We start from the raw sequence: 27061 nt of genomic DNA on the forward strand, positions 1-27061 counted from the left end.
GATTTTGAATATTTGAAACAGGTCGCCTTGTAGTCTTCTCTGTTCACGATAACAGAGTTAAAAAAAGATAGTTTTTTTATTCATTGAGGCTGGGCAATATATCTGGATGTTTTTCTTTGTGGTAAACCACTAATTGTACCACCCGAATCGGAGCATTCACTGCTTATCTGTACTGCTCTGTAGACTTTAATCCATTTTCAGTGCAAACAAATGTATTTTTCCAAACACATGTTAATACAGGCAGCTTTTGTGTGTAGTCCAAAACAGAATTTATAAGTCTTCTTTGCCAGACAAGGCTGAAAAATGACTTGAACTTCCATCCATCCCTTTCCATCCACGTCATCTAATCTAACCGCCTCATCTAAGGGCTGCAGGGAGCCGGGGCCTATCCCAGAAAGCAACGGGCTTAAGGCGATATACACCCTTGACCAGAATTTAGTCCATTGCAAGACACACACAGACACAAATTCACTCTAGAACCAATTTTCCTAGAAACCTTTTTTTCTACCAGTATAGTATGGCTTTGGACTGTGGGAGCAAACCAGAGCAAACCGTGAAAAACCCATGTGAATATGGGGAGACCATACAAACTCCACACAGACAAATCACCTCAGGCTCAGAATAGAGCCCCTGGCACCAGTGTTGCGAGATAACAAGGTTAACCACTGTATCCAAGATATACATCTTAAATTGAAATGTTTAGATCAACAAACTACAGTAGCTCAGCCTTCACTCTTATACATATGCAAACACATTCTATCGGTGTGAGTTCAAATTAAAAATCTAATGGAAAAAGTCAGTGTTGGTTTTGAAGTGCACACTCGGCTATAATAGTGCTTAGGAGAACCTTGCAATGAAGGGAGTGTGGCACTCTATTAAAAGGCTGTGCTGGCTTTCAGAAAACAATAGTGAAGAATTTCTTGGAGCTCCAGGAGCAGAACGAGATTCCCAGGGATATCAGCTTCACCGATGTGAGGGAATGGCTCCTTGAGGAAGGATCCAAGAATATTTCAGACCAGTTTATGGCTAACAGAGACAGGTAATAACATACGGGAGCTCCTCACTCTTTAACAGCAAGTTCCTGCCTTTTGGATTCCTGATTTGTTGTATTTGTATCACATTTTTTTTTTGTTTCGCTGTAAATATGTGTAAATATTTTACTGTTATGTTTAAACATTAGATGTCAAGAATACAACTGTAAGTAAAGGTTTGCCTTAAGTTAATTAATTGTGCAAGCAAGTGGAAGTCTTGACTGAGTCAAAGTTTTCCAAAAGATGAACATTTGCTCTACGGAAATACCACATTCACAAATTCCTCTGCTGCTGTCTGACATTGCCTTGTGGATTAAGCTTTCTTTGCTGTTGTTGTTTATGAAGGCACCAGGCAGGAGCTCCGAAAACAGAGGAGATATGCAGTGGTGAAATACAGCGTATGAAAGGTCTGCAGTACAGCAGACAGGCTGAGGTATGAGAATACAGTTTGATTTATTTTGACCCAGGGCTGCTCCTGGTCATCACCTGGATGGGAGATCTTTAATAGCTGGTTTCCTTCTGCATCTTAAACTGATAAGAGACATTTATATCCACTCTGGCAAGTGACCCTGTGACACCTCTGTAAATACAGCTTGATTGGGGAGCAAGCAAAAGATAACAGGATCTCTAGCATAACTGTTTTAAAAGATGTTGTGTTTCTGACAAGTAATTAAGCATTTATGTTGCAAAATGCTCATTAAAAAATTTATCTCACCTTATACTGTATATGCCTCTTCAAGCCGAACAGATTTCTGCAGAGTGGATACCCTTAGTGAATCATGTTACTGTATCGTCACACTTAGACTTCAGACACTTTTCATACGCTTTTATGAATCTTACATTCCACACTGTAGCTTAACTCACTTTTGAAACACAAAGTTTATTCACCCCTCTCATTGATTTATCAGCTTTCAAATCACCAGCATTATCAATATACAGTATATAGCTTCATCGGTTTTCTACATCAGCTTAATCATGTTTCTTGTTTTTTTTTTCACATTTTCACTGTACATTGCTGTATGGTACGTTATTTTCCCAGTTATTTTGTCTTTGGGCTTCCCAGACCACATTCAGCTGCTGAATGCTCCTAATATGCTGAAAAATGCCCAAAGGCCTCATTTGCTAGATTGTAAAAAGGGGAGAGATTCAGCTCCACATGATCTAACAGATTCCTCAATATTTACTGTACCACCTATAAGCAGGTGACATATATAAATATAAATGTCTAGTAGCGTAGCTGTTCTGTGCTCAACACAATCTAGCTTTCTGCTGTTTCTCATCTGCTTTGCCTTTTCACTGATGGCTCTACAGATGTTGAAAATCAGAGAGAGGGCTTTACAGATGAGAATAGAGGAAGATTCCCGGAGGGAGGCGCGACAGGCCCAGCTGAAGAAACAGACCAGAGCTAGAAGGCACATAAAGGTACTGGAGTAATGAATGTTTGGATTCATCCTCTTAAGGTGAACTTTTCTTCATGCAAATTCCGGACTTGACACTGACCTTGCAGCTATATTTTGTTGTATTTCCAAGATGACCACCTATAGGTTTAAATTAATAACCTAAACTAATACCTTTTGGATCCTCGGTGACCACAATGAGCATGGTATGTTGGCACCTCTTATATTGTGCATCTACTCTAGGGTGGTTATGCCAAGATATGCTACAGAGGTGACAAAACACCATATTCTGGTAGTGTTTGGTGCCTCCAATTCATGGTTATAGCACTGCATCTCCAAAGCCCATGGTTTATCTCCAGCCTTGGGCACCTCCCTGTGTGGCATTTATTCTGCGTGTTGTGGGTTTTAATTCCAAGTAACATCCCAGAGACATGCTGCTTTGCATAATTGGCTGTTCTAAAGTATCCCTCAGGGGTATCTCCCCAAGAGGATCCAAGAGGGTGGTTGATGATCTCTCCTCTTCATTACCTAAGCATTAGAGGAGAGACATTGCTGCTTCAATCTCTTATACCCAGCCTGCAAGGTTCTGAACTACACACAGAATGTCTTTCATCCAAGTAATGTCGGACCCAGCCTTTCTTCTGAGCTCTGACCAGACCCAGCTTCCCAGCTTCAGGGTGCTGTAGATTGAGATGAGATTGGAGTCTCCTGTAGTGACCTTATGGACGGGAAGTTTTCTACTAGCAACAAGATGTTCAACAATGAGATGGACCTTTTCATCTTTTGTTGAGAGGCTTTCCTTTTTCATTAAAGAATAGCCACTTGTGAAAGGTTTTCTGTCATTCTCAGGCATTTGAATTCTATAAAAGGAAGGTTGCTCTCCAGCAGCAAAAGCTAAATGAGAGTTTACAGGAAAGGAAGGATTTTGAAAGAGAAATGCAAGACAGAATAAAAAGGCAATATTTTAATGAGATTCTTCAGTCTGGAAAACAGGGTAAGGTTCTAGATCCAATAATTTGCAGTGGTACAACTATGACTTAGTTCACAATTTAATGTGTTTTAGTTTGTTGGCTAGAAGGAATGATGCAGGTTGACAACATCTTCAGGTTTACTACTTATTACAGAACTGTAGAATTTGTTTAATAAACACCTACAATTACAAAATTCCAAAGCTTTTCAATCATATGTCTGTATGAAAAGAATAATATGTATGTACTGAGATCAAAACTTTTTAAAGGGAAACACGCAATAAGTTGCAGGTATCATAAAATAATACATTAAGAAGGAATCCTTCATTATCTTCAGATTGTTTAATTTCCAGCCACAACATGTACATACATTATATTCAACATTTCTGTAATCCACATTTACAGTATCTATTGATCTAAACTATCTGAAATAACTATTCAACTAAAATGATGTTTTCTTTGTGGCACAGCTTCTACTGAGATCATTAGCACGGAGAATAGAGACGTTACCATTGCTAATGAGAAAAGTTCTAAAATCACCAAAGGTCAGTATTTTCATTTGTTTCTAGAAAAAATAAAGGTTTTGAAAAAAGTTATGTTTTGACAAATTTTCCAATGCAGCTGCAGAGAAATTCAGTGGGTGCTGAGATACTGAAAGATATTGTGAAAGACAATGGAACATATAATCCAAAAAATCAGTTTAGTTCAATTCAGTTTTATTTGTATAGCTAATTCAGATAAAAACATGTCAATGATTAATGCACAAGTGTTGGGTTTTGAAAGCTTTGGTAACATCTACTGTGAAGGCTGAAAAAGGTACCAATTAAGTCTGGGGATCTCTGGGCAGCCATTGTGCCACAGTCTGGTGCAGTAAAAGTGTTGTGAGCTAAGGTGTGAAAATGATTTAAATTATATGGGTAAACAGATAAATAAATCTTAATCAGCATCCTAATTGTATCTATGAATAAATACATATTTTCTGCCTTTTTTGGATGTTAATTGGATTGATCACTTTTTTATGCATGCCATGAGAATTCTAATGCGACAATAATTCTTTTCTCTTGGGTCAGTTCATATTTCACCTGACTCCACTGAAGAGGTGACTACTGATTCCAAATGGTTTCATGAAGTCCCTCTGATCAGTCAGCTGTCTGATGGGTAAGTCCTACATTCTGCAGTTGTGGTATGTTAAGCATCAGTGCTTACATAAAGTTTTTATTTTAAGCATTTTAAGTATGGTGATACGTAAATGTTTAAAGAGCAACTGTTTTCTATTTTGAGCTCACTTCCCCAGCTGAGTTCGTGAAATTGTTTTTTCTCTCTTTGCGAATGCATGAATCAGTCTGTTAACAGTACAGAACATGTGCATATTGTTGTGTTAGCTCATGTGCACTTTTCAAAATCCTAGATATAGTTTACCATAGACTGGCTTTGTTGTAATGACTAGAACATTGACTTTGAATATTGATATTGACAATGACTAGAGCAGCAGTCAAAATACACTAACTGAACCTTCGCAAAAATAAACTGTTGTATTGAACTTATGTATAACTCTGATCATACTGCATTACAACAATAATATATTAGTCATATTAAAACACATTTCTATCATGATAACTAACAATATGTTGTGGCACCAGTATAAAATGTGAAGTTTTTCTGAAGTATTGACAGTGGGAGAAATGTCTGGTCGTGTTTGAACGGATGTTATGTTTCAATCAACAACCACCAGAGGGCAGTAACAACTAAGTAACACTAAGTCATCAAATGCGTTGGAAACGCATTTTGGGCTTTGTCCTGAATGATGCAGCAGCAACATACAGTTGTATGCAAACGTTTGGGCACCTCTGGTCAAACTGCCTGTTTCACAGAATCTTTAAATTCTCTAAGGTCTAATCTCTATGAAGTTAACAGGGTACAAACATAAACATGACATATTTCTTCACATTTCAATGCAGAATTACTATTTATTTTCTGAATTTAACTGTATTTGTCATGTGTCAATTATGAGGTACCCAGTATGAAACTGGTTAGATACATTGCGCCTGTTTAAGTAGTTGTTGTTGAAAACACAATGATGTAAATTACCAGTGATCTTGCTTCACATAGGAACACGATTGTACCATACTCGCTAAAGTGTTATGGAACAGTTGCAGTTTGAAGTTTAAGATTTATCATTTCCAATGTGCTATTTTGTTGTGGTGATTTTTATTTTATAAGCCTCTCATATTAAAGTTAAAAACCTAAGCAAGTTTTAGACATCCAGTAGGTAAATTGAAAAAGTACGAACACAATTGTGGTTAGGAGGCCATCTTTTTTACACAGGAATATGCTTTAAAATAGATTAATTGTTCTGCCACTAGAAAAGATGCCTATATATTGTTAATTAGTCACCATTTTTTATTATTGCAAAATATAGTTCGTATTTTGTCCATGTAGTAGCAATGTCACACTAATTAATTTTTATCATAATGTTTTTTAGTGAAAGGAAGGTGATTGAGAACAGTTTATATGGACAGGTAAGGTACACTGCTTATCTGAATGTAATGGGTGCATTTTATTTTTCCAGATAGCTCCTTGAGGTTAAAATGCACAGTGTCATAACTAAAGAACAAATGTAAAGAAATATGTTAATTTGTTCCTTCAGTACAGTAAATCCTGAAATTTAGTCCACCTAGCTGTTGCTTAGTGGTTCCTTCCCTGACATGTTCAGCTCAGCTCCCACTATGTTTTGATTGTGGCTGCCCTGGCGTCAGAGCCACATAGCCACTCCTCAGAGCAGAGATATTTCACTATGCCAAAGGTCTGCGCCTCTTTGCCAGAGAATATTAAGCTGTCCAAGTTCCAAGGGGGTGACTTCACTTTCTACCATAGACTCGATGCCAAAAGAACACTTTGACACTGCCTCCTCTGGAATGAAACAGGGGTCTGCACATTTAATTATTTATAAATTAAGGGATCCACTTAAAATATGCAATACTGACCATTCTATTTCTTTGGTTAGACTGGTATTCTGTTGTTCTTGCTTCATTTATATATTAGAAATACTGTACTGTATATATTTTTCTATACATACAACAGTATATCTATAATAGATTTTTACTATACTGTATAGACAACAATATATTTGTATTAGTTGCGTCTGTGCTGGCACTCAAAATTGGGTTGCAAATTTCTAAATGTTAACATGGGAAACAATGAACCCTAACAAGTAAGTAAAAGTAGGTCTTATATTGATAGGTGTACTGTATATTGAACATTTTTCGTGCTCTGTGGTTACTTTTGTACTATTGCTTTAAAACAGATAACAACGGAAGAGCTTAACGAAATGGCGGAGAATATAGTGGTGTGGGTGGCAGCGTCTATCATCAGAGTGCTGCTTCCAGCCGTCTCGCTTTACAGTGAAGAGAGGAGCAGGAGCGTGTCTCACTGCTCCTTTGAGTCCCCGGTTTACTTCAGCAGTAGTGAGGAGGCCACCCTGAGTTCTCATTCTCTGCTTGGTACTGAGTCAGGGTCCACATGGCAGTCCCAGAGTAGGAGCAGTAGCTTCTGGTCAACGAGATGCAGGATCTCCACTCCCTTCCCTTCACCCCTCTCGTCCTCGGGTAGTTCAGGAGAAGAAACAGGGAAAAATACACCCTGCTTAAAATCCAGAGCACCCTCGAAGGAGATTGTGGTTGCTGATGGAGGAGAAGATGCTGGAAAGCCCCTCTCAGAACCTTTGAAGGACCTTTTTGGAATCACTAAGTCAAGTATAATTACAAAAGCAGAACGTATAGTACAGGATGTCCTTAGCAGAGCCCTCACTGAAGCACAGCTTCCTGCTCAGCTGATGGAACCCCAGTGTTGTGCGTTAGGTGTCTTGATCACCCGCTGCTGATCGAATAACCTTGCCACTGAACTTGTGGATGGTGTTCTTGGACTTGTCATCTCTGCCTTGTCAGAAAATAAGCAAAGAATTCCCACCCCTAAGACTGTGCGTGTTAATCTAGAAGCACAGACAGAATCTGTAGCCTCAGGGGTTGCCAGTGAGATTATACAAGTTGTCTCTGGAAGACTCCAGCCTTTTTTCACAAGCGCTGTTGAGTCAGGGTCAACCTGTAGACTCCTGGGTGGCCATGGTGGTGACCTACATGTAATAGGACAATCCCAGAGACTCCACTCAGAACAATATGATGAGGCGGAGTTAGCTGTCACGGCAACAGAAATAATCAGTACTGTCTTACAAGAAGTCAAGAGTGAATTCTGCAAAGCAAATACTGAAAATAAGACGAGTGACGTGAAAGAAACATATTCAGGCGATAACCAATCAATGAGTGACTTTGTGTCAGCAATTCTGAAAAATTTAGAAACGATTTCACCCTCCTCCAGTTTATCTGTGGAGAAGAACTACCTTCTTCAGAGACCTGATGCCCAGCAGAATGAGAGAGATGAGGCGAAAGTGACTAAGAAAAGAACAAATGGCAGTAGCCCCCCATCTTTCAAATTAAAGTCTCACTCCTCGGAATCAAGTGTGGGAATGAAAAGCGCAAACAGTGATATTGCTTTTGGGATCTCTAAAGCCAAAATCATTGAAATTGCTGAGCAGATAGTATCTCAGATCATTGAAAAAACAAAGTGGGATTTCACCCCTGTGGGTAACAATTTACATGAGAGTAACTCAAAAGAGTCATTATTGCTCCCAGAAGCTGCAGAAATCTCCATTTTGGAAAAAAGAAGTCCAAAATCTCAGATTCCCAACAATAGGGTCACTGTTATTGCCAAGGACATTGTAAATTCTGTTTTTGAAAATGTTTTGTTTGCACTGAATTGTATTGAAACAAATAAATATCTGCAAGAATCCAATAAAAATGTTGCTGCTGCTCCTCAAACTTCTAGAGGCAGCACAGAAAGAGGATCCATTGATCATACTTTTGACTTTAGTTCAGTTGCAAAAGGCATCGTAAGGACTATATTTGGAAAGCTCAAATCTTTACTCACCCAGACTAAAGAAGATGTATCTAGTTCCAGTTCTCCTGCTCAAATCAATGCAAAGAGCTCAAGGGTCAGCTCTTCATCAAAAACTTCAGTGTTTTCTGATTCTGTGTCAGATATTTCAGATTTGTGCACCTATACAGTAGAAACTGCTGGAGCCATTTGTGAAGCAATGAAAAAAGAGTTAGACCAGGAGATTTATTGCACAACAGTGGCAAAGAAGGCTTCAGATGAAAGCCTTCTGGCTAGAGAGGTTGTTACTTCAGTTTTGGAGTACCTTGAAGAGCAATATATTTTAGACACCATTAAAAGCCCTTCACCATATCCTAAAGACTGGGAGAGAGATGCTTCTACATTTATAAGAGAGGAGAGTATTCAAGATCGATCAAAATCCCAGATATCTCCTGTTGAAGAAATCATATTATCTGATATTGATAAGGCAACAGGACAAGTCCCTAATCAAATTACAATGGACATTTGTAGATATCCTCCAAAGGTGGTGTCATCTGAGAACATTTCTTCAAAACAGCAAATTGGGCAAATGGACATGAACTTGGTTGAGGACAATTTGAGTGTTTCCTCTTCTGGAGAAAGCATCATATCAGATGGAGAAGGTGAAGGATCAGAGAAGATGCCGAGGACCTCCAGCTCTGTATTCCATCGTACAGCAACAAGGATAATAAGTGAAATTATTGAAAAAGCAGCTGCAAAATTTATATCTTCTGGACTTGCCCATCTCCCAGAGCAACCAAACAGTACAGCTGATGATGTATGTAAAACACCGGATGCAACAAAACATGCTCAAGAAGCAATGTCCTCAGACTCATCTTCTCATGTGCAAACCACTGAACTGGCTTCAGATATTGTTGTTGATGTTTTAGAAAAACTACATTACGCTACATGCTTTGAGAAGATTTCTTTCTCAACAGACTACAAAGATAAATTAGAAAGTTCTGATACAGCCCTGTTACCAGGAACATCAGAAATTAAAACTGATACTAGAAGAGCTGAGCACATAGGACAATGACTGAGGAACTCTTCAAAACTGTGAAGAACAAACTGAAACACTTTTGGAATCAGAAGAGCCTGTCTTTGTTCAAAGCAAGGAAAGTTTTATCTGCTAAAGAGCAGAGATCAGCAGATTCACTTGAGATGTTTCCTCCTTCAGTCCAGGTTTCACACCTGAGCTTTAGTGAACCACACTTGACTAAGAAAAGCATGTCAGTAACAAACTCGGCACCCCGTAAGCATCTTAGTGAAGATTCAGAACCTTTAGGTGTGTTAATGAACGTTGATTTCTCATGGCAAAGCAGGACTACTCAGGAAAATCAGGCAAATTTAATCATCTGTGCCAAGGATGTTGGCAGTCAGATATTGCAAACAATCAGGAGTGAAATAAATCGGGGTGACGACAAAGGATGTTGCTCAGGATAAAGCAAAACCCTCAGAAGAAACCCTTCAAGCAAGTGAACTGGTGGATTCTGTTTTATCTACATTTGAAAATCTTAAAGTTTCAGATGTGGTCTTAAAGCCAGATTATGAAACAATGCACCTCTCTGGTGAACAATATGGGAAAGACAGGATGTCTAGTGCAGAAGACACTGTCCATAAAGAATACACTAAAAGTAACCGTAGAGAATATTCTGTTCAACGTTTCCCACCCATAAATGTGCCTGGGATGGTGATTGATTCTTATACAGATGACACAGAAGTCATGACTCGGGACACTCCCTATAGAGCCTTGACTGATGCTTCATCAAAGCTTCAGGATCAACCTACACCTACAGCAGAACAAGAAAATGAATTGACATGTAAAAGCAATCGAGTTCCCCGGTCCTGTGTTTGGAAGAAACCCTCTACTGCAAATGACATGGGACTAGGTGAACAAGAGTTCATGGAACTTCCTTGCAGAAGCAATGTGATAGAAGATTCATTTACAGCTCAAAACAGCTTAAATGCTGCAGAACAAAAGAGAGGCTCAGAGAAAACAACAGTTGACAATGTTGAGGAAGGAGACCAGCCAAGCCCTCTCATTTCACCAAAGCTTGACTTCTCAGCAGAACACATAGCCCGTGCAGAGTCTGCAGTGTCTGACATTGAAATTGTTGCCATGGGTATTGTTGACATTATTATGGGCAAACTTGATGTAACGGTGGCCTCAGATACAAAAAGCAAGTCTAGAGCAAGCCAAAAGAAATCAGAGTGTGCTGCTGGTCTCATCACTGAGAATATAGCATTTCAAACCCACTCCAATAATGTTAATGTGAACATTGAAAAGCTTTCAGCTGAAGAGGCGTCCTGGGCATCTCAAGTACCAGGAGCCACAGCAAAGCACAATCTCCCCCCACTGCAGACAAGGGTTTCAGACGAGCCTAAGGACCAAGTCAGGACCTCCACAGAGAGTCCTACAATGAGTCCTATTGAAAGGAAAGTGGAACAACTTGTCTCGAGTGGATCTCTGCGTGTATTTTCAGAAGAACTTGTCAAAAATGTTTTCCATTTAATTTTGAAATCAGGAATTGCAGTACAATTGGGCACAGCTCACAAATCTAATTCAGATCCAATTTTAAAGAGCCCCCTAGTAGTTCAGGATTTATCCCATCCAAAGTCCTCAGAGCTTTCTATGCAGTTGTTGTATTCATTTACTGAGAAATCAGTGAAAAGACTGTTGAAGCAGTGCCTCAGTTTTCCCGATTCTCCAACGTTTGACACAAATGAGAAGGATGTTTCACTTTTTCAAGACTGTGATACAAATACGGAATTGAAGTCTTCCCAAAGGATTTCAGAGAAAGTGTCTCTGACTGTCAAGGATCACAGACTACAGAAAAGTACTGAACCATCAGTGCCCAGTTCACAGATGTACCATGATGCAATTAATCAGCTTTCCAGCTTGCTTGTAAAGTCTGTCATGGATGTTTTGTCTGCTGCATGTGATTTATCAATGGAACCTGAAGAGAGTGAAAATCAAGGTAAGAAGGAAATCAAATCAAATCATTTAAAAGTGTATTAACATTTTAGTTGCTATGAAGTACAAGTTAAAAAATGTAGTGACTGTATGTAAATATACAGTACCTTGATTTTCTATCTGTTGTATCTTTTAAAAGTTTTTGACGTATTTAGACCAATATAGTGTAGGCCATGACTATGAATGAGAGAATGAGTGAATATAGCCATATATTCAGAAGCCATATATAACGTATCTGTGAATATGGCTGCTTCTTTGTTTGTAGTTACCTGAGCTCCAAGATGTAATAGTTTTACAGGAACATGAAGCTTTATACTCAAATATTTTGTGATGCCTGTCATTCGTTACTTCTCAATATAATTTAGTTTTTGTTTCATGCTTTCTGATATTTTGCTTTACTATCATTAAATGAAAAGCTCTTTGTTAACATAGGTAATATACCAGCAGCCAGGGTGACTTCAGAAATTGAGAAGAGTTCTTCTGAGGAACTGAAAAGAGACTCCCACCTTGAAAACAGTTCTGAAATCAAACCACTCAGTGTCCCTGTAGAACCGTTGAATATTGAACCGGTTTCCTCAGTTGGGCTCCAGGAAATTTCTATGGCTAAATCAACAGAATCACTTAATATGACTTTAGTGTGTACTGAGACTGTGGAAAACATCATAACACAGCTGCTATTGCAGATATACCCTACTTTGATAAAAGAGGAAACGTCTACAGAAATCCCAGGGAAGATGTCTGTGTCTTTGCTGAGTCAGATAGCTGTGGACCTCTTTGACAGTGTGTTGCAGGACTTGTCCAAAAACCAGGAGATAACAGTTGTGAAACAGGATAATGATGTGTTTCATGAACCACACAAGATTCAGCAGGTTCCCAGCTCTGTTCACAATGAATTGCTATGTCAAACTGGATCCCAACAGGTTCTACAGAAAGCGGTAGCCACCAGAAATGAGACAGTGGTCAAAACCATAATCAGTTCTATGGTGACCAACATTTCCAAGCTGACACATTTAGCTTCCTGATATTCATCCGTTTCACCAGAGACCAGTATTAGCAGAGAAGCAAGTGAGATCGTTGATGAGGTGATGGGTGATATTAAAATAACTAGTGAGCACAACAAAGAGGCAACACCCAGTGCTCAGTCTTCTGAAGTTTCTCTTGTTTCTTCTGAAATAGTACATGGAGTCACAGATAATCTGCTAAAGAAAATTCAGCTAAACTGTTCCAGCCCTGAGTCCAGTACTCCTCAAGCTGCCATTGACATGGAAACCCGGAGCACTGGGCAGCTCATGTTCACCAAAATGGACCAGTTAGAACCTTCACCTGTTATTGGTCGAACAGTCAGAAGAAAAAAACTGCAGTCTTCTATGACAAAGTCTCCAAAAGACTTTTCTCCAATAGTCCCAAGTGGTTTTAAAATCAGTTTCCAGCCAGAAGACACTATGGATAAGCCCTGCTCATCACGTTCCCTAGGAGAAGCTGTTGGTGTGACACCTTGTTCTAATAAGAAAAAAGATTGCTTAGCTTCTGAGACCCCAGAGAAGCCTGGAGATTATCTGGTTCAAATAGTCCAGGGTCTAGAAGGAGTACAGCAGTGTAAGGCTTCAGGGAAGACAGTTAAGAAGACTAAGAAGAGCTCCTCAAGCCCAGACTGTATGAAAACACAACCTATGGAGTCCTCTTCGCATGATGTGAAGGTTGATGAGCTGATGAGTGATATTAGAATCGCTAGTGAGCACAACAAAGAGGCAACACCCAGTGCTCAGTCTTCTGAAGTTTCCCTTGTTTCTTCTGAAATAGTACATGGAGTCACAGATAGTCTGCTAAAGAAAATTCAGCTAAACTGTTCCAGCCCTGAGTCCAGTACTCCTCAAGCTGCCATTGATATGGAAACACGGAGGACTGAACAGCTCCAGTGCGCCAAAATGGACCAGTTAGAACCTTCACCTGTTATTGGTCGAACAGTCAGAAGTAAAAAACTGCAGTCTCCTATGACAAAGTCTCCAAAAGGCTTTTCTCCAACAGTTCCAAGTGGGTTTGAAAACAGTTTCCAGCCAGAAGACACTATGGATAAGCCCTGCTCATCACGTTCCCTAGGAGAAGCTGTTGGTGTGACACCTTGTTCTAATAAGAAAAAAGATTTCTTAGCTTCTGAGACCCCAGAGAAGCCTGGAGATTATCTGGTTCAAAGAGTCCAGGGTCTAGAAGGTGTACAGCAGTGTAAAGCTTCAGGGAAGACAGTTAAGAAGACTAAAAAGAGCTCCTCAATCCCAGACTGTATGAAAACAAAACCTCTGGAGTCCTCTTTGCATGATGTGAAGGTTGATGAGGTGATGAGTGATATTAGAATCACTAGTGAGCACAACAAAGAGGCAGCAACCAGTGCACAGTCTTCTCAAATTTCTCTTGTATTTTCTGAAATAGTACATGGAGTCACAGATAATCTGCTAAAGAAAATTCAGCTAAACTGTTCCAGCCCTGAGTCCAGTGCTGAAGATCTGAAGAGACCTCTGCAAACCTTGAGTGAAATGGTTATAAGTATTACTGAATCTGTGATCATGCAGTTATCAGCTGTTCCAGGAATTACTATAGGCACACCTGACCATGACAGATGCATCTTTATTCAGCCTTCGGATGCAGACCAAATGATTGAAAAAGTGTACAATGACTTGCTGCAAGAAAGTGGCTCCCTTATTGCATTATACGATGCAATAATGTCCAAAAATCAGGAAGTGTCCAATGCCATTATTGTATCTTTGGTTAAAGAGCTCTCAAAGCTCTACTTTTCAACAGCTGAGTCTTCAGCCTTAGGTCCTTCTCCTTCCTCCATTACAAACGAAGCCACTCATGATGTGAACAGCAGTGAAAATGACACCTTTAATCTTGGTTGCCAAGAAAAGGGAATGTCACCTCCAGAGCCCCCTTCTGATATTCAACCACTTTCTGATATTCCCCTACCATATTCAGATATTGTGAAAAAAATTGTAACTAAGCTGCTCTTAAGAATTCATCCTTTTTCTCCAAAGAGGGAGAAGAAACAAGAACAGATTATGGATAGTTTATCTTGTTGGGAGCTCAGTGAATTTGCTGTGGGCATTATTGAAAATGTGCTGAAGAAACTATTGTAGATTAAGCCGGTTCAGGGACGCCAAATATGTAATCATAGTGGCTCTCTGAAGGCACCAGTTCTGTAGGGTTTGGGCATTTACTGAGACAATTATTAATTGTAGCAGTAAATCACAAAGTTGATTCTTTTGATGGCTTTAGAATCCAACCATGCGACATAACTCAAACAACGCACACACACACAGGTACTAATACACGAGGATACATTTATTAATACATAGAATATGCATGTAAATCTAACCAATCTTATCGTGAGGGTTATCAGAATACAAAAGATATATATTCAATCAGTTACAAAGTGTTACACATATCAAGAGGACATACGTTCAGTATATCATTCATTAAGACCGTTTCGTAAAGTGAACTTGGTTACAACTTCTACATTAGATACTCAAACAAGTACATAACTCTTAGGAATTAAATTGATGTCAACTGGTTGGGATAACAATTGAATTCTCGAGCTGTAATGCATTGAAGTTGAATACTCATCCAATCTTTGGGGATTCAGATCTCCTGCGGGCACAAAGAAACAGTTGCAGGCTGTTGCTGTCCAATCCGCGCTCTCTGGCTCGGTGCCAGGCTGTGCTGTGCGGCTTGCGACGGTGCGCTGCTGATGCTCATTGTTGGCTTTAACTAGCAAAGTTTGTGCACAGGAGAAAAGATGACTGTGGGTCCCAGCAAGTCAGGAAGAGGACCGGTTCGTTCCTGATGAAGAGCTAGTTCTGAATAGTGATTCAGCTGTCAACAGTTCCGACCTGTTCACGAGGCCTGCTGCTGGTTACTCTCTGGCAACCTCCACTCTAGACTCTTAGAACAAAGGAAAGTTCTGGCACTCGGACACACTGGCCGTTCCGTGGTTGTCCGGGCTGAGTCTCAGGATGGTCGGGAGGCGCGCTGCGAGAATGTCCTGCCCTTGGGATTCTCCTTTGAATTCCCTTTAGAATTGTTGAATCTGAATCTGAATCTGGATCTTGTTGAATCTCACAGGCTCTCTGTGTTGCCTGTTTTTACCTGGAGGAACTTCAGCTCATTGATTGGCTGAAAGTTCCATGGGCATCAGAGTCCCACGTGGGTTACTCGGCCCTACCAGTCCCTGATTGGTTGATCAAGGCGAGATATGAGTCACTTACTCCTGACACTTAGTAATGCAGTCCAGATGTCCAACGGGCACTCCCTAAACAGACAGGTGCCAATGGATGACCATTGATCATGATAGCCAGGCTTAGCTAAGTGCATCCCCCTGTGGGAGCTGTCCTTATCAAAAGAAAACATCTTGCATGAATAGTTTCTCTGTGGCTGCACCACAGAGATGAACAGAGAAATGGGGCCTCATTTGGGAAGCTCAGAAACATTTAATTCTGCCTTATTATTAAGCCTCGCCGCTACACTATTTACAGCCCCAGATACCTCAGAATGTAATCCAACAATGGGAAGCAATATCCAATGTGAGCTGGTTTCTGTCAAACAAGTGGCCAGCTGTATTTACAGAGACCTGCTGCAGAGTGCTGGTTCCAAAGACAACTTACAACAAGCAGTAGCAGCCAAGAGTGAGGCCCTGGCCCAAAAGATAGTTGATTCTCTTGTGAGAGAAATTATGAAGTTCCAACATTCAGATATCGAGTCTTCAGATGCTCCTCAAGCTGACAATGATATGGAAACCCGGAGCACCAAGCAGCTCATGTGCACCAAAATGGACCAGTTAGAACCTTCACCTGTTATTGGTCGAACACATGCAGTGAAAGATATCTCTCCCAGTCTTTAGGATATGGTGAAGGGCTTTTAATGGTGTCTAAAATATATTGCTCTTCAAGGTACTCCAAAACTGAAGTAACAACCTCTCTAGCCAGAAGGCTTTCATCTGAAGCCTTCTTTGCCACTGTTGTGCAATAAACCTCCTGGTCTAACTCTTTTTTCATTGCTTCACAAATGGCTCCAGCAGTTTCTACTGTATAGGTGCACAAATCTGAAATATCTGACACAGAATCAGAAAACACTGAATTTGTTGGTGAAGAGCTGACACTTGAGCTCTTTGCATTGCTTTGAGCAGGAGAACTGGAACTAGATACATCTTCTTCAGTCTGGGTGAGTAAAGATTTGAGCTTTCCAAATAAAGTCCTTACAATGCCTTTTGCAACTGAACTCAAGTCAAAAGTACGATCAATGGATCCTGTTTCTGTGCTGCCTCTAGAAGTTTGAGGAGCAGCAGCAACATTTTTATTGAATTCTTGCAGATATTTATTTGTTTCAATACAATTCAGTGCAAACAAAACATTTATCACCTATCAATATAAGACCTATTTTTACTTACTTGTCAGGGTTCGTTGCTTCCCATGTTAACATTTAGAAATTTGCAACCAAATTTTGAATGCCAGCACAGATGCAACTAATACAAACATACTGTTGTCTATACAGTATAGTAAAAATCTATTATAGATATAGGTTGTATGTATAGAAAAATATATACAGTACAGTATTTCTAATATATAAATGAAGCAAGAACAACAGAATACCAGTCTAACCAAAGAAATAGAATGGTCAGTATTGCATATTTTAAGTGGATCCCTTAATTTATAAATAATTAAGTGTGCAGACCCCTGTTTCATTCCAGAGGAGGCAGTATCAAAGGGTTCTTTTGGCATCGAGTCTATGGTAGAAAGTGAAGTCACCCCCTTGGAACCTGGACAGCTTAATATTCTCTCAATCAAAACCTAGTGGGAGCTGATCTGAACATGTCAGGGAAGGAACCACTAAGCAACAGCTAGGTGGACTAAAATTCAGGATTTACTGTACTGAAGGAACAAATTAACATATTTCTTTACATTTGTTCTTTAGTTATGACACTGTGCATTTTAACCTCAAGAAGCTATCTGGAAAAATAAAATGCATCCATTACATTCAGACATTACAAACAGTGTACCTTACCTGTCCATATAAATTGTTATTGTTATTGACCAACAGTTCCAAACCTGTAAAAATGTCTCTTATCAAATTAGGATGGACCTGTTCTGTACCTACTGTAATTAACAGACATTTGTTTAGAAAGTACTGGAAAATGGAACTCTTATTTTGTAAATATGATGATAGTTGTGTTGTGCATTTTCCTTTACAATAAAACTACAAATCCAGATTTGTTTTCCCTAATACTGTATAACATCTCAGAAATATCCCTATTGTCAGTTCATAGCATACGTACTAAACTCACCTGTCTGTGGATGTCAGCTTTATCACTCAATTAGTACAAGAGCAATCAGGTGAGTTAATGCTACTATAGAGAGACTTGCTCACAGTATCATCTACATTTCCAAACTGATATCTGCATCATAAAAAAACTGAGATGCATTATTTTCTATACATGCAATTGTAAACATTCACATTGATTTCTTATTTTATATTCCATTGTCTGCCTTTATTCTAGTGTTAACGTCAGTGCTAAAACATATACACACCCCATAATCCTTATCTTCTTCTCCGTAAGAGAAGTGTTACTTGTTTTGATTTACTTTTAAAAATGAAACAACAGTCACTGAACTGTAACTTTTTGTTTTTTTGTGACAGGAGTTGCCCGGACACTCATCTTGGTATGTGTACAATCCCAGCTTTAATAAGGACAAAAATCTCAGTCCAGCCCAAAGCAAGAGTGGTCTGGGCATTGACATAGCAAAACATTACATGACCCCAATGCAACTGACCAAAACATCTGAGAGCAAAGGGCTTCTCTCGCACAGCAACATCCCCTTTGCAGTTAATACGCCGGATGGAGATGTGAATGTGAGCCAGAAAGTCAAGAAACATCCTTTGAAAAAGTTTGGCTCCATGATAAAGCATAAGATCATGGGTAATAGGTCAAAAGACGTCAGAATTCAGAATGAAACAAATCCATCTTTGGAAAACTTAAGAGCCCAGGGAACATCCAGTGGACGCGGGAGCTGTGAAAGCTTTGGACCATTTAAAGTGCCTGATGAGCCTCAAGGAGCCTCAAAAACACAAGGTATTGATTAGATACCCAAACTTTAATTATTAATTAATTTGGGCATTATTGTATTTTTAATATTAGCACTACAGAAATAATTTGAATAGAATGCTCATTTGTACATCAAATAACATTCTAGAAGACATTCCTATTAATTGCAAACAACAAGAATAGCAACTGCTATGGTGGCCAATGCTGAATGTTCTGTATGAATAATGACTACAAATTTATCAAGATCAATACAGTACGTAACAGTTCAAGTTTAATACCTGTGGAAGAAATATTCCTAAATTGTTTTCTTTGTGTGCTCATAGTTCTTCAAAAAAGAAGTTTTTAGTTTGGACAGATTCAGTAGGAACAAGCCTCAGAACACTCCAGATGGTGAGTATTTAGTTTGTGACTGTGATTTTATTCTGTGTAGCACATTAGTGACAAGTGTGGTTCAGAATTAGACATTGGATGGAATTTATGTAGAATGGGGGAATTCATCCTAAATTTAGAATCCTTTAAAAAACAAACTGATTTGTATACAAATTGGCCTTAGTGTTCTGCAAACGTCAAGTTTTATTGACACTGCTACCTCCATAGGAATGGTGAGGCAGAACTCCAAACTCCACTCTGATCAAGTGGTCAACTGTGCACCTCTACTCTTCACTGATCTCTCTTCTTCTAAATAGTCCATTGTCCAGTGCATCAATCTTTGGCAGTCCTCTTCAACAGTACTCTATTTTCTCCATTTTCAGTGCCCTCCCTCATTCCCTTCTACAGTATCTCTCGGTATAGTAAATATGACTAAATGTGACTTATATGATAGATATAAGATATAAGCTAATACGTCTTCCTTCTTTTACAAGTAAAGTTATGAAAACCACTTTAGAACTAAACAACAGGATCGCTCATATGAAAATAAGACCCTAGCAGTAGTCAATATGGTTTTAGAAAAGGTCATTCTTCCTTTACCATCTTGTTAAAATTCTTCAAACAAGTCACAGCAGTAAACACACACAGAACGTACAAAATGATATGATTAGATTTTAAAGATGCTTTTGATAATGTTCTTCTTAAATTAAAGGCAATAGGCATTTAGGGAAATTCATGTATTGAACTGGTTAAGGGACAGGTAATAGTAAGGATCAGGGGTGAATAGTCCAATAGAAGATGACAGGAATAATATATATGAATGTGATTGAAATGACTGAAAAACAGTTGTCTAATAGCCAAATTACCACACACCTTTAATCAAATAGCTTCTTATTGAATAAACCGGACATTAAGATGCCTCTGGGTAGAACTGTATCCAAAGTCTATCTGACCTGCTGCCATGGAATAAAGAAACTTGAACAGTGACATGTCAAACCACTCTGTGTTTCCAGGGATCCCTGTAATTCCAAACTCCAGGAAGATGCCTAAAAAAACATCTTTGCTGTCGAAAATGTCGACTGCTTTATCCAGAGCCTTCCTGTAATAATCCATCTGCCACCATCAAACATGTTTCACATGGAGGGGAAACTCCTTGCAATGCAAAATCAAAAAAGGAGTTTTAATGATGGGAACTACTGTTTCTGAAATAAAAATAATTGCATTCATGTTTTTGTATAAAGTTGTGTTATTCAAATAGGTGAGCACACTACCACATCCATGACCAGACACTCAACTAAATCACAAAATGGTTTGTTAGTTTTAATGTTGTCTGTAAATGTCTTATTGGTGTACTACACCATTAAAAAAAAACAGTCTTAGCCTTCATAATTCTATTCATAGTTATAGCAAGACCTGATTTACTCTAAGTATTCAAAATCCTCAAAGCTACTGACCCACAGTAGTGCACTTCATAAGATTTAGTAGTGCAGCATGAACTGTTCCGATCCGAGTTCCAAAAGTCTGTGTGCGAGTTCCTCTTGCGCACGCCAGTGAGTGCACAAGATCAATGGTAAAGCTGCCAGAACTGAGAGGGACCCACTAGAGGTCACCACAGCCAGGCAGAATAGGGACTTGAGTAGTGTGTTATGGGAGTTGTAGTTCATAAAGCCAACGCTATGTCCGTGAGCAACTATAGCCAGTTCTAAAACCCGGCTCCCCTTAAGTGAGGATTACACTTGCATTCCAGGCTTTTCTATAGAAGCCCGTTTCCGCCAGGGAGTAAAAAAAAACTCGCTATGGTATCTCAGATTTGCGACTTAGTATCTCAGAATTGCGACTTAGTAACTCAGAATTGCAACTTCATATCTCACATTTGCGACAGCGGCGAGGGCACAAGCCCTAGAACCCAAATCCGTTACAAATCAAAAGGACAGACAATGAAATATGGGCTATTTCGAAGTCGCAAATGTGAGATACTAAGTTGGAATTCTGAGTTACTAAGTCGCAATTCTGAGATACTAAATCGGAATTCTGAGATACCATAGCGTGTTTTTTTTACTCCCTGGCGGAAACGGGCTTCCATACTTTTCAACCATCTTTTCCTTTTCCAACATTTCCTAAAATATTGGGGTTTTTTTTAAGTGCGTTTGATTGAAACAGTTCTTACATAAAAATAACACAATTTTCTAAAATCATTTTGAATTATATTTTAATAAAAACGAAGGTGCGTTCATCATTTATCATAATGCAGAAAGTTATCTTTTTAGAAATAAAATTGGTGAACGTGTTTGGGGGTCATTTAATTTGATTCCAGACGTGTGCACCTTATGTAGGGTGTTTGCGTGTTCTCCCTGCTTTCACATAATCTTTCTTTGGGTGATTCCCTCCATCTTCCATCTTCAACACTTGCATGTTCAGTTCACTGGAATGTCTATATGGATTGTATTCTCTTTTTTTACTAGGGATGTGAATTTGAAGGACTGTATCCACATCTTATTGCACCCAGCCTGACCGTGTGGCTCTGCAGATCAATCAGTGAACACACATTTAGTTAGTAAATTTGATCCCTCTGTCATCCGCTGAGTCTTTTTCAGACGTTCCAAGCTTTGGCATTTGTATTATGTAATCTTGGTCACAAATCCGAATACAGATTCTTTCCAAAAGAAAGGATAATATCTTGCAACTAAACAGATAAGCAGTATAATTGTTGATGACTGTAATTTTCTTTGCTCTCACACTGCAACAGAAATGAAGAAACTGACCTCTGGTAATTGCAGAGCCCTTCTCCACAGCATTGAATTGGATCAAGTGATTAGACAATGGATGGGTAATATTCCATGTGTCATGCTGCTGTGACTGAGAATATTGAGGACAACACCTGTATAACTATAAATGGATACAATACCAGAATTGACCATAATTAAAATTGCATTTCTACACTTCTTTTCCATCCCAAAGGATCCCAAAATCCAGCACGCATTGTCCACCACTATACCAGCAGTTCCTCGGAGCTACAGATGAAAAGTGGTTAAAAAGTGAAAAATGTCTTCATCAATTGTTTTAAGGAAAAACTTTAGGAAGGCCAGATTAAGAATTCCAGAGTGAAATCTAGCCAGAATACAGAGGGGTTAACACACCTATTCATATAAACAGGGATCTTAAATAACCAAGTATGAAATTTAAAGCACGGCATTGCTACCGTACAAATACCTTCAGCCAAACCGCAAACAACCAGAACGCATCTCGAGGCTGAGGAATTAGGAACCTCGTGAAATGGCTGTTCCGTTGTGACCTCATCCTACCGCCGCACCCAGATTTGTTTTTAAAAAGTTTCTGTCTGTACGTTTTTAATCCTTTTCTGCAGCTACCCAGCTACAGATACCAGCTTACCAATTTAACAGCTTCTTCCTGCATATTAGGTGTCGTTTTAGACATATCTAGAAAAGACACATACAGACACATCAACCGCCAAAAAGCAAGACTGGGCAGAGAGGACGTTTTCATCCTTATTTCACCGGTGAAGCCCAACTGAAAGGAACTAGGAGACAGCAGAGTGCAAGAGTAGCATTATAAAACGCTTTGAAAAATATTATATAAGACTATAAAACCTACTGTATATACAATATATTTATACAAGAAATTAAGTCTGAAGGTGAACCGGACCCCTCGTCACATTACGGACACTACAAAAAGTAGTTATTTTTAGGATATTTTCTTTAGCAGCGCCACTTGCTTTCTATAACACAGTTAGGAAATGGAAGGGCGCATCGCGGTAGTCACTGGAAACTAGGTCTTGATATACAGAAAAAAGACATAGTTTTTAAAAATAGTATAGTTGGAAATTTCCGTATGTACTGTGGCCACTGTTTTGTTATGTTGCTCTGTACAAATTACTAATCAGTCCGCGCTTTTCAAACATAGTGTTTATTACTTTGTATTATTATTATTATTATTATTAGAGGTGTAAATTATTAAAAGGCAAACCGTGTGTTATATTTTTGGGGTCTCCAGGCTCCACTGGCAGAGCCAGACTGTTTGGGACGTGTGACCACACAGGTTTGATACCGTGAAGGCTTTGAGTTAGAATGGCGACATTCAAATTAGTATCCAAGATGCACTTCTTAAATTGAAATGTTTAGATCAACAAACTACAGTAGCTCAGCCTTCACTCTTATACATATACTGTACAAACACATTGTATCGTTGTGAGCTCAAATTAAAAATCTAATGGAAAAAGTCAGTGTTGGTTTTGAAGTGCACACTCAGCTATAATAGTGCTTAGGAGAACTTTGCAATGAAGGGAGTGTGACACTCTAGTAAAAGGCTGTGCTGGCTTTCAGAAAACAATAGTGAAGAAGTTCTTGGAGCTCCAGGAGCAGAACGAGATTCCCAGGGATATCAGCTTCACCGATGTGAGGGAATGGCTCCTGGAGGAAGGATCCAAGAATATTTCAGACCAGTTTATGGCTAACAGAGACAGGTAATGACATACGGAAGCTCCTCACTCTTTAACAGCAAGTTCCTGCCTTTTAGATTCCCTGATTTGTTTTTTTTTTTTCGTTTCGCTGTAAATATTACTGTTATGTTAAAACATTGGATGTCAAGAATACAACTGTAAGTAAAGGTTTGCCTTAAGTTAATTAATTGTGCAAGCAAGTGAAAGTCTTGACTGAGTCAAAGTTTTCCAAAAGATAAACATTTGCTCTACGGAAAAACCACATTCACAAATTCCTCTGCTGCTGTCTGACATTTTGACCTTGCCTTGTGGATTAAGCTTTCTTTGCTGTTGTTGTTTATGAAGGCACCAGGCAGGAGCTCAGAAAACAGAGGGGATATGCAGTGGTGAAATACAGCGTATGAGAGGTCTGCAGTACAGTAGACAAGATGAGGTATGAGAATACAGTTTGATTTATTTTGACCCAGGGCTGCTCCTGGTCATCACCTGGATGACAGATCTTTAATAGCTGGTTTCCTTCTGCATCTTAAACTGATTAGAGACATTTATATCCACTCTGGCAAGTGACTTTGTGACACCTCTGTAAATACAGCATGATTGGGGAGCAAGCAAAAGATAACAGGATCTCTAGCATAACTGTTTTAAAAGATGTCTTTCTGACAAGTAATTGCAATATTGGGAGCCCTGTTGCCACTCTGCAAAGTGCATCAGAGACTCAATTTGTTACAAGCAGTACAGGGTTTTAATAAGATGTTGCGCTGTAAGAGAAAGCTCAGCACTTTGTCCCTTCTAACACTTCCCCTTTCCCTAAGACAAAACAGATTACATCATAAAACGAAAGAAGAAGCACCACTAGATTTGTTTTTCAAAATTTATCAGTTACTTTCAGCTAATCTAATGACCCAGACAGCATATATTGTTTTGGTACACTGTCTTCTAAAGTAACCTAAACAAGGCGTACTTTGTTGATGCACTGTTTTCTAAAATTCTGCCCGTAGCTCAGCGGTTACATCCTTGAAATGTACTTTCTAAAAGCACCAATATATATTTTTTGCAAAGATCTCTACATTTTAAGAATCAATTTACTTATTAGATTTCCATTTCAATTCCCTCCTTTTTATTCTTAAAATGTTTAAAAGTTAGATTCTTCATATGGATTCCCAGGAGGCTCCCATACGTCGGATTCTTGCGTTCTTATCAGAATATACTGATGCATAAACATATTCATTACCATATTTCGAAGGATTGGAATAATACATGTCATACAGCAACATTAAAACAGGAAGACAAGTATCACAGCCCGTATAATCGGTGTTAGTAACTTAAAGAAAAACAATCCCCCTGGCCCAAACAGTGATTCTAACCAGGAGAGAAAAGCCGGTGTATCTTTAATGCCTCTCTCTTTATTCACCTAGTCTTTTAGTTCTTTCAAATGCTGAATAGCGAGCGTAATATTTCCGTAATCATCGTCATTAAGTGGAATATATGTACAGCAGGAGTCTCCTACTAAAGCACAGACTCCTCCAGATGCTGCATTTTGAAGGTCCAGCATGAACCTGTTCTGGAGTGCCATTAATCTAACTCCCCTTTGAGTAGGTTAAATATGTTATGGTAAAGGTGGGAAAAGATCTAGGGTCTGGCTTTGGAAATCCTGCCACTAGACTTATACATTCAGAAATGTGACTACCAACTGGTCGGGGGAAAAAGTCACATGGGTGAGGCTGTAGAATGAGGCATTAAAGCACATACATAACAAGATGCATTACATTTCTTTAACTTTACAGTATGATTTATAAATTTATACCACAAATTACTCATATCCCCCTCATTATCAGTTTCATTCAGCCAGTTTGTATACAAAGAGGCTTTGCATTTAGATTCTTCCTCTTTTGGGGTGGTAACAGGCTTCCACATAAAAAGGAAAAAGGCTGTGCACATCAGTCCCAAGCAGGTGATCCCCATCTGTCCTTGTGGAGACATCACTCCTGCGCTTTGCTCAGTTCGTTTGTGACCTTTTTACAGTGGGAAGCATGAATCCAGGGCATCCTTTCCATGACCTTCACAGCAGTGGCAGTGGTCAGCAGCACCTGGTACGGTTTCTTTTTCCTGAAGTCTTTCACCAGAATCCAGTCTCCTTATTCACTCATTAGTTCTTACAGCACAGGTAAATCCTTGTGGGCTGGAGCCCAGCATAATCTTAGGATTTTTTACAAGATTGGTCAACAACTGGGTAATAACTCTTAGAAAAATCTACACATTGTTCCCCTGCCTCAGCTGTGCCGTTTTGCAGAACAATTCTAGCTGAAGTTGTAAAATTTATCTTTGTTCCGTTCCTGCAAAACATCTTATTATGAACAAACAAACCACAATAATCATTTGCATCTGAGGGAATCACACCCAAGGGTAACCCCCCTTAAAACTATATTGTTCTACCCATCAGGTTCTGCCACTAGATAAGAGAACCTTTCCCATGAAATCATTTTTTGACCTTCATGATCCCTTCAGGGCATACAATTAGCACAGAAGCAGCAGCTTAAGTCCAGATGTTTTTCAAGCAGGACATTAGCAATATGATCATAACGAATAATACCAGACCCACAAATACGTATTGAACCAGAGACCCTCTCCATGTTCCTAGCACAGACTGTAGCCATGCACCAATGCCCCAATCATCTGGATTATAATTATGATTTATATTTTTTCTTCATCATAGATGTGCTTTGCTAAGTCATTAATTTGCTCATAATTGTCTAGAATACAATTAGTACAAATATTACCGTTTAGTCTTTGCTCACCTAAATCACCCTAATAGAGAATGGCCTAGAACTGTGATTATAGCGAGGAGCATACAGTTCGTTCCATTCTAATACATTTGAGTTACCCATGCCAATAAACATAAATAATCACCTCTATCAAAGGGGATTACTTCCATGAGCATCTTTTATAGCAATACAAACCCAACATGAGCTCTGATTATTATTTGTGTTTTACTGATAAAGTATTGATTCCATATCCCCATATATCAAAGTAAAACTCCTTTTACTTAATACCCACACTGTCGCCCCCCCTCAGGAAGCTCGACAAACACAGAAACAGTAACAATATAATAATTAATGTTCACTCAGTCTCTGGTGCAGTGGTTCGGTGTCAGTGCAACGCGTAGATCCAGCGATCTCATCCTGTCACTCAGATGGCAGAGTCGGTAGTCAGTTGCACTTGATATGGTCCCTCCCCAGCGGGGTTGCAACATCTGGCAGGGTATATCATCCTCACCCACACCCACTCGCCAGGTATCAGGTCATATCTTCCCTCTACTGGAGGTCTCCAAGCGTCCAGCACCTGTCCACCACTTCAATTAACAACCTACAATACTACAATAGAGAATCAGCAAATTCAACATCCCATTAGCCAAATTCGTCCCTCCAGGAAGTTTCGTTGATTGGCCCGTGATGATATCAAACAGGCTCTGTTACACAGTTCTGTTTGATCCAGCCCGCATCCCATGGCGTTCCTTCAGTCTGATGTCTAGTCGATCTTTCAGAGTTTTGTTCCTTCATTCCACTGTTCCAGCAGACTGAGGGTGATCTCAGTCCATCTCACACCGAACAGATTATAAGAGCCAAGGTTTCCCTTTACAATTGTCAATTTGCCAGTGCATGAAAGGTTCCTCAGGAGCAGGTCTTTTGAGATGTAGCACCCGCACCTGAACTGTTGAGTTGAGTTCCTTTGATAAGCGTCACATTGAGATACCACATAAGTGCCTACTGCTTCAAACCCGGTTCTCACCCAGTTTTGGGTAACCGGCACACCATTT

The 27061-nt window shown here is 39.3% G+C and overlaps 1 protein-coding gene across 1 annotated transcript in view; it reads left to right on the forward strand.

Moving 5' to 3' along the window:
• LOC148652246 (fibrous sheath-interacting protein 2-like) overlaps nt 1-27061 on the forward strand; it is a 42397-nt gene that overhangs the window by 7111 nt on the left and 8225 nt on the right. The window contains exons 4-5 of the mRNA XM_088597590.1: nt 900-1039; nt 1377-1464. Of these exons, the coding sequence (XP_088453716.1) occupies nt 900-1039; nt 1377-1464 (228 nt within the window). The remainder of the gene's footprint in view (nt 1-899; nt 1040-1376; nt 1465-27061) is intronic.

The sequence above is a fragment of the Lepisosteus platostomus genome, chromosome 11 (assembly GCF_059453375.1).
Source record: "Lepisosteus platostomus isolate fLepPlt1 chromosome 11, fLepPlt1.hap1, whole genome shotgun sequence".
Taxonomy (NCBI): Eukaryota; Metazoa; Chordata; class Actinopteri; order Semionotiformes; family Lepisosteidae; genus Lepisosteus; species Lepisosteus platostomus.